The following is an 8,538-nucleotide window of genomic DNA, read 5'->3' on the forward strand; positions in this document are numbered from 1 at the left end:
TGACGCGCGGCAGGGGGGCGGGGCCGAGGCGCTCAGGGATCGTCTGCGAATATCCCCGCGCGGCTCTCCCGCGGCGCCGCCGTGCTCGCCCTGTGGTAAGCCCAAGCCCCGGCCGCTCCCCGTCCTCTTCGGTGCCGAGTCAGCGCCGCGGGGCCGGCAGCGACCGGAGAGGCCCGGGCTTCCTTTGCCTCGCCGCGCATCGGGGCGTGTGGGCGCTGCGGGGCAGCGATTTTTCTCCTGCCCTGCAGAGAGCGGGCTGCGATCGCTGCACACTCTGGCTTGGCGACGCCTTCGAAGTCACCAAAAATGCATAGAAACGGGAGAAAAGGGACAAGTTTCAAGCCCCCTCGTTTGTTCACCCAGTTAGGAATTTGCCGACGCCCCCTTGCTGGCGCCGGCACGGCCGGAAGCGGCGCGCAGCGCTCCCCGGCGGAGCCGTTTCGCGGCCGGACCGGCGCCGCGCGCGCCCGTGGCCGCTGGCGTCCGGCGGGAAACATGTCCGCGGCCCGCCCGTTCCTGGCCTGCGCCTGCTTCTTCTCGGACAACGTGTTCGTGGGGCGCTACGGGCTGCACGTCCGGTACCGGGACGAGCGGCAGCTCCGCCGCGACTACGGGCGGGTAACGGCGGCGGGGCGGCGCGGGGCGGGGGGAGGCGCGCGGGCCGCCGCCCGGTACCTCAGAGCCGGGCCGGGGCCGCAGAACCCAGACTGGAAACTTCCTTAAATCCTATAGTTTATACGGGCACATTCGTGAGGCGGGAAACGGTTTGTGACAGCGCGTGTTCGTTACAGGCGCTACGGGAGCGCGGCTGCAGGAGCGACGAGGACTTCGGAGCAGTGCTGAGAGAGGTAAAAGCAGTTTTGCCCGTGGGTCCCTGCAAAGCGGGCCGGGCCCTCGGTTTTCATGTGCGTTTTACCTCAGCGAATCGCAGTTTACCAGCTCTGAGGGGGGGGAGAGGATCTGCCGGCTCCCTGGGAGCGGAAAAGTGAGCGGCTCATCCAGGTTTCCTTCTGAGCAGATCCTTCAGTTTATATGGAGCATTTACAGGTCACTGGTGGACTGGACTCAACAGTGTTTGGGGCTGGTAGTTTACTGACTGCTGAAGAGAGCCAAGGTGACTCGCTGAAGCCAGAGGCAGGCACTAGGCCAGGCAGAACTGACACATGCTTCCCTGGTTTGTCTCCCAGTGCCTCCCCCTGCTTCTTCCTCACACAAATTGTGTTGGAGAGAGACCACAGACAAAAATTCCATGCTGGCGCCCAAATCCAGGGCTGGATGTTGTCAGGAAGCCATTTGCTGACAACATGCTGAAAGTAAACGCTATAATTCAGCACATCATGATAATGGACTCCTGCACTACTCCCTAATCAGTTTTAGTCACTTGGCTCCCAGCTGTTTTCTGGTTCTTCTCCCATCCCCTCTTTTGTGAGCTGCTTTTAAAGAGTGCCTTGAGATGGCAGCTTTCACCCAGGGATCCTGTGGAGTTCAGGTAGGGTCTGCCAAGGAAGGCAGCACTGCCTCACCTCAGGCATGCAGCAGGAACTCTCCCCAGAGCACTCGGACAGGAGGGGAGGGAGGGGGCTGGGGCTACTCAACTGCCTGGCTTTGCAGGCCTGGGACAGAGATCTGACACAGAACTGGCTCCAATTTCACTTTTTTTTTTTTTTTTTTTGGCTAGGGAATGTTAAAACTAATCTCACAAGAGTTTATTAAATAGGAAGAACTGCATGAATCAGCTGTTATTACAGCTGTTTCCTTTGAAATGACAGATTGGCCTGTCCCCACAACACTTAGTAGTAATCCCTTCATGACAAGTTCTGTCTCCCTTCTAGTAAGTGTCTTCATTTTGGACAATGATTATATTGCCAGAACATAAGTCAGACTCTTAAAGCGTAAGCTGGCAATTCACGGGGTGTCAGAATACTTGAAAGGGTCAAAACCTCACAGCTCCGCTTGACACATTCATGGAAAGACTTTAGAGTCTTTTTTTTTTTAAGATATCCTTGGTGGGAACATGTCTTAAATCCCTCTTAGGCACTTGACTTTTCAGAGCTTTATTATCCTTGTCTTGACTACAGAAAAGCAAAGGCACACAAGCTCTGTCTCCTGGAGGTGCCCTGAACAAAAATAGCTGGCTTAAATCACTGAGCAAGTTTCTGGAATTGTGTTAGATGCAGCCAGGCTTTGCTTGTCTAACAAGATGCCCTGTTGTTTATTCCAGGTTGAGGCAGAAGTGCAGAGAAGAAAACAGTTAATTCATCAGTCAGTGGAACGAAGAGCTATCATTTCACAGTGTTACAAACCAAAGCACCCAGAAGTGTACGTTCTGCAGGTAGACAGTATGTATGGAATCTATTTTGCACCCAAGGAATTGCTAGAAAGTTTGTTTTTGCAATAGGAAGCCCTCTTCTCCTCAGGATCCTTCACAGTTCTGGAGCTGGACTGATTTAAAAGCAAAATGACTGTCACAGCCTAGCATATTCTCCAGGCAAGATTCTGCCTGGTTTACAGCCAGATAAGAGTAATTATTTATTAAAGCTGCCCCAGCACCCGGTACTGGGCTCAGAATAGCACTGGTAATTTAGGCCTAAAGCCTCACCACAGCAAACAGGGTGAGCAGAGTCTCAGGAACAGCCAACAGAAATCAGCATTTAGGGGCTTAATGTAGACAAGTTCCTGGGTATCAGCTGAGGGGCGGCAGCAGGCTGCTTGCCCGTACACACCCCAGATGAATGCAAGCTAGCCCTCTTTGTTGTGGGCTGCTCTGGTTTGAATTTCATTATGTCTGCAAGACCAAAGACTTCCCAGCCGGGTAGTTACCACAGATCAGCAGTGGCATGCAGACAAGTTCTCACAGACTTCCTGCTCCGTGATGCTCTAGTAGCAAGTTCTGCTGTTGTCTGTCACAGTCTTGTGGGGAAGCATTCACAGCAGAGCCTGATCACTCCGTTGTGCCTAGGCCTTGGCAAAATGCTAACTCTGTTAGGAATGACTTTGCGCTTACCTGCTAAGTGTCCATAATGCGAGTCAGGCTTTTTTCCCATCGTGCCAAGGATAAATCTGGCCAGTTATACTTAGAAACACCTATGAATGTAAGCAAGCAGCAGCTTACCTAAACCACCAAAAAACCCACAAGTAACATTCTGCATTTGCTGTTGTATAAATAACCCAAGTGTGGCCATCAGCCTTGGTCCCTGGACTCTACATAGTTTCCCATGGCTGTCTGAAAGTCTGTTTCCTTGTTGGGCTGTAAAAGCCTGCATGAGCTAATTGTTTTTCTGTGTATTTTTATCATCCTCCTCTTGACGCAAGGATTCATTCCTGGCCCCAGAGTTTCTAGAAATCGTGAGATACTGCACATCACCAGATGCTCATCTCGATGGCCTCCTGCAGTACACTGAGTCCTTCTCAGGTAAAGGAAACAGCCCATCAGCAGCAATGAACTCCCAGTGTGACACTGCAACTTCAGTGATGACAGCTATTTTCAAGCCCTGTCTTCAATATCTGAGTTCCAATACACAACCAAAACAAGCAGGATGTTATTTTCTGCCTGATGAGAGTCTCTGGAGAGACAGTAGCGTGCAGCAGCTACACTCTAGATGAGATCCTGTTTTCTGGTTTTCCAGCCCCAGTCTGCTGATGTCTCACCAGAGACATCTACCTGCAGCAGGGCTGGTTTTTTGGTTGTACCATGAGCTCCCAAGGAAGCCTGTTGAAGGAACCTTATTAGCCTGGGGGCTTGGTTTTCCCCTTCCCAAGTGCTTTACTGTTTCAGACAATTCCCTTTGGTTAGTCAGAGCTGGAGTATTTTCAGTCTAGATTTCAGTCTTTTTAAAAGAGATCTCGGTTTACTGTTTCCCTGGTGGCATCCATGAAGCTCTTTCCCTACAAGAAACACTATAAAAATGTAGAGGGGAAGCTGCTGCAAAGTTGCCCCCTTTTCTCAAGGCAACAAGGGGGTGGGCAGGGACAAGTGTGTATTTTCAGGGCTCCCGGTGGTTATTTGTCCAAGGCATGGTTCCCAGGCATACAGCCTTCTCATGCGGTCTTTATCTAAGCTATATCCTTAATACTGAGCCCTCTCTCCCCCATACAGACCTTTGGGGCCCTCCCAGAAGGTTGGCACCAGGCAAGTGAATCCCCCCATCCCCTAAATGACCTTGACTCCCATTCATCCACGAGGCTGTATTTGCACTGTTGATGCAGTATCCTCCCTCCAGAGCTTGTGGACCTTCTTGAGGCATTTCCTTGGCACCTACAGCAGGCATTTAAATCAGTGCCAGGTCTTCTGACTGAATGGGAAAGCCAGGAAGCAAAGGGCCGGTATGGACAACAGATACATCCCAGAACCTGTCCCAGGAATGGTGCCAGCCCCTTGAGCAGCCTGAGCACAAGGTGAAGCGTGTGGGTGCTGCTTTCTCTCTGATGTCAACACCATCTACACAGACAGTGTGACAGCCAGGTACTTTTTTTCCTGTTGTTCTCCCCACCGAGCGGTATCTTCCTTCTCCTGGCAGATAAGAGGATCTATCGACTCCCGGTGTTCACAGAGGAGTTCTGCCAAACCTTTGTCGATGAGCTGGAGAACTTTGAGCACTCAGACATGCCTAAAGGCAGGCCCAACACAATGAATAACTATGGGGTAGGACTCACTGGCTCTTGTTCTTCTTTAGGGGGAGCATTCATGAGCAGACTGTTTACTTCCTTGCTTCACATGCCTTTCCCCTCAAAAATGTACATAATCTGAGTACAGCCTACTTTGAGTATAGCTTCCTTCCAAGTGAAAGGGCTGAGGGAACGTGTATTCCTTGTCCAGAGACAAAAGGACAGGACAAAGCAGGGGAAGGGGATGGGAGCTGACATCTTGGAGCAAAGAGCACCTTTTACTTAAGCAATACCCTTTTAAAATCAAGGACTCTATTTTTAAATGAACACTCAATTTTTGATTGTACTCACTGTCTGTTCACCATCACTTTCCACCTTTACCCTCATTCCTTTGTGTGTAGCTGGAGCCTTTGCTCTTCAGTTTTTTATCTGAGCAAGTAGCAGGGCTGGAGAATAAGACACAGCTCTGCAGCAGCTCTGGTGAAGCAGCAGATGCGACCTAGTTGCTGGTCAGCTGTTCCCATCTCCTCTCTCTTTGGGACAGGTTTTGCTAAATGAGCTTGGGATGGACGAAACTTTCATCACACCGCTGCGTGAAAAATACCTGCAGCCCATAACGGCACTGCTTTATCCTGACTTGGGGGGTGCTTGTCTGGACAGCCACAAAGCGTTTGTGGTCAAGTACTCACTGCATGAAGATCTGGATTTGAGCTCTCACTATGACAATGCAGAAGTCACCTTAAATGTTTCRCTGGGAAAAGACTTCACAGAAGGCAACTTGTACTTTGGGGATTTCCRCCAGGTACTGAGCATTTTCCTAATTTGCACCCTGATCCTATTCCCTGCCACCCTCCCCAATTTCAAACCTGTAACTGTGTTTCAGGAAGCTGCGAGTAGCTGTGTTAAAAGGAGCGTTATTAATTAGAACTCTTAGAAAAAAAATTCTAATTGTTCTAATTCTTCAACTGTAGTTTAGATTTCCGTCTAGAGAAGCCTATAGATAGAATGAATAGGGAGTTGCCAGTAAGAAAAGTTAGTCAACTTCTGGCTAATCTAAAACAAACAACAAAAATATTATTCACTTCTGACAGTCAGAACCACTCTGCCCTCTCCCCTCCTTTTTTAAATGCAGAGATTATACATGAGCTTTTTCTGCTACAGAAAAAGTTCTCAATAGTTAAGCTAATTGCAGCCAATTCAAAGAGATGATATAGACCACTATCACAGCAGAAACTGGAGTGAAAGAAACCAACCCATCTTTCCACAGCTAAAATAATGAGCAGGAAGGTGCGGAGAGAGAAACGGAAGGCATTTAGATCTATGGCCCCTATTACCAGGGGAATCCTGGCAAGGGAGGGGTAATAACACTGATACACCAATAAACCAGCTTTTTTGACTGAAACTCTGTGTTTAAATTCCCTCTGGATCCAGTACTGGCTATGTCTTACTTGCAAACAGTTGTACTGAACTGCTGCCAAGTCACCGCAGAGTGACTGCATTTCAGAGCTGCAGCAAGTCTTCTCCATTTCATTTGCTGAGTGCTGTGGGTGAGAAGGTGGCAAGTGAAAGCTGCAACTGCTTGAGCATTGTCCTGCCAATGACCTTCTGGTGTAACGCGGTATCTGCCTCCCTTTGTTCCAGGATCCCACCCCTGTGCCAAGTACATAGAGATCGAACACGTGGGAACCCAAGGGCTGTTACACCGAGGAGRGCACATCCATGGGGCACTTCCCATTGCCTCCGGGGAACGCTGGAACCTCATTATTTGGATGAGATCATCTGCCATCCGCAACCAGCTTTGCCCCATGTGCAACAAGAAACCCGACCTGGTGGAAGCAGAGGGGTTTGGAGATGGGTTCACAGAGACCCTTGAAGATGATATGCCTGAGACTGTGAATCTCTGTTCTTTGTGGTAGCAGATGGCACAGTATGGTTTCTTCAGGCTGAGCTGGCTAAAGTTGCTTTCTGACCTCCCAGACCATGTGAATGGACTCTTTGATGGATGCATCAGTCATGTAACAAGTAGCTGTCACCTGGGGAAACAACACAAAACCAGTCCTGCTGGGGTTAGGGAAGCCAGCTGCTTGGCAGCTGAAGAGCTGGTACTTGAGCTAGCCTGGGCTTGCGCTCGGCCTTGGGCACTGGAGAATGTCTGGAAGATGTAAAAGGCCTTAACACTTCGATTCACTGCAGAGGTTGTGTAAGTATTTTCAGGTACACAAGAGAGACCAAAGCTGCTTGGCCTTTGTGAAGACCTCTGTGCCAACAGCAGCATTGTGGGTCCCTCTGTAAATGGAAAAGAATCATACAATAAAGTCCTACAATTACTGCTCCTCTCCTATTTGCAGGGACTCGTGTCCTCTTCCAGATGAAAGGGAAGAGCCTTTTGTTGCTAGACAGCAATGAGGTTGCTGGAGCTTTACCTAGTCCAGGCTCAGAAACATTTGTCAAGAGTAATGTAGGGAGAGCTGATCCCATAGGGTGGTGGAGAGCATCTCTCGGGGACTCTACCAGCTCTTTTTGAGCAGACATTTCACTTCCAAAGATACTGTGAACCTCAACTGAACAAGCAGAAATCAGCTTTAGAAGAGGCAGCTCCCAGAGCTTTGTCTATGTAACATAGCAAAACTTTCCAGAGGAAAAGAGCATGCAGTCTTAGCCTAAATGGTTAATTCCCTTCCTTTAGGTACATGAACAGGTGGCAATATAAATTAACCATCTCAGCCTGGGCACAGCAGGCAGGCAGGCCTGTGACTCCTTAATTTGGCACTGAGATCCCTTGGTGACTAATGCATTAGGAGGATCGTGTGTTCTCTCCGTCCCACTGCTAGCTAGTTGAGGGCATGAAATCAGAGCTTCAGAGAGAAGACTCATCTACAAAACAAATTAAAGATGCCAGATATCTTTTGATTTGGCTTCTGCATTTGGCTCTGTAGAAAATTAATCGCATAGATTTGATATACACGTACACCACTACATTTCTAGGAGGCTCTTTTCATTCGTTTATTCAACTCCAATAATTACAGTGTATGGACTTAGCATAATCAATGATTTTGAAAGGCTATGTGAGCAGTGCCAGTATAATTACCACAAAGAGTGCTGATCTTAAGCCTTCCCAGCAGATCTGCTGTAATTTTGGCTGGAGATGCTGTTAGCATACAGTGCTGATTAGCTTTTCACTTGCAAAACTCATTAAAATTGGAAGGGAAGTGTCCATTATATTTGTGCACTGAACCCCACAGTCAGCACCAAAGGGCTTTTTTTTTTTTTTTTTTCCTTTCTGCTTTCTCTATCAGGAAAACCAATCATGAAGTCTTAATTTCTTCCAGCAGGAAATGTTAACATTTCCTATTTGCATCTGAATGAGGTCAAGAAAATTAAGTTAGTGAAAGAGAAATACCATCCCAAGCCTTCTTTTGTCTAGCACCTGGRTGCAGCAAAGGCCAGCTACAAATGGCTCCGCAGGCCAAGCCCTGGGATGGACCAGTATCTCCRTCTTCTCATTTAAAAGCGGAGCCAGGAGGTCATGGCACTGGCTCGTGTTCCCGTCCCTTGCTCACTTACTACATCACTTCATAACTCACGCTTCAGTTTCCCTCTTTGTAAAACTGGGATAACACTCAACACACCCTTAGCCAGAGTCGGTCTCAGGCTAAACCCATCAGCGAGGGATGGCGACCGAGACGCGGGCCCAGCCGAGCTTCCCCGCCGCTCTGGAGAAGCCACTCGCGCTTGCACGGGGAAGCGAGAGACAGAGGCCGGGCAGGTTCATCCGGACACTGACGCCTCCTGCCTGCAACSGCGGCAAGGACCCGCCTGAGCAGGACCCGCCTTTCAGAGCGGGGGAGCCGCCTTCCCACTGAGGCCCTTCCCGGGAGTCAGGTGCCCCCGTCCCACCGCGGGCCACGGACACCAGGCCGCCGAGCGAAGCCC

At 49.6% G+C, this 8,538-nt stretch overlaps 1 protein-coding gene across 1 annotated transcript; it reads left to right on the forward strand.

Moving 5' to 3' along the window:
• Positions 1–445: 445 nt before the first annotated feature.
• OGFOD2 (2-oxoglutarate and iron dependent oxygenase domain containing 2) lies at positions 446–6,946 on the forward strand. Its single transcript, XM_026058847.1, is given in 8 exon segments — positions 446–618; positions 792–848; positions 2,222–2,332; positions 3,313–3,412; positions 4,518–4,642; positions 5,150–5,407; positions 6,247–6,262; positions 6,265–6,946. Coding segments are annotated over 8 exon segments (1,047 nt in total). The 5' UTR covers positions 446–495; the 3' UTR covers positions 6,522–6,946.
• The last annotated feature ends 1,592 nt before the right edge of the window (positions 6,947–8,538 follow it).

Source organism: Apteryx rowi, unplaced genomic scaffold, assembly GCF_003343035.1.
Source record: "Apteryx rowi isolate R43461 unplaced genomic scaffold, aptRow1 scaffold_15, whole genome shotgun sequence".
Taxonomy (NCBI): Eukaryota; Metazoa; Chordata; class Aves; order Apterygiformes; family Apterygidae; genus Apteryx; species Apteryx rowi.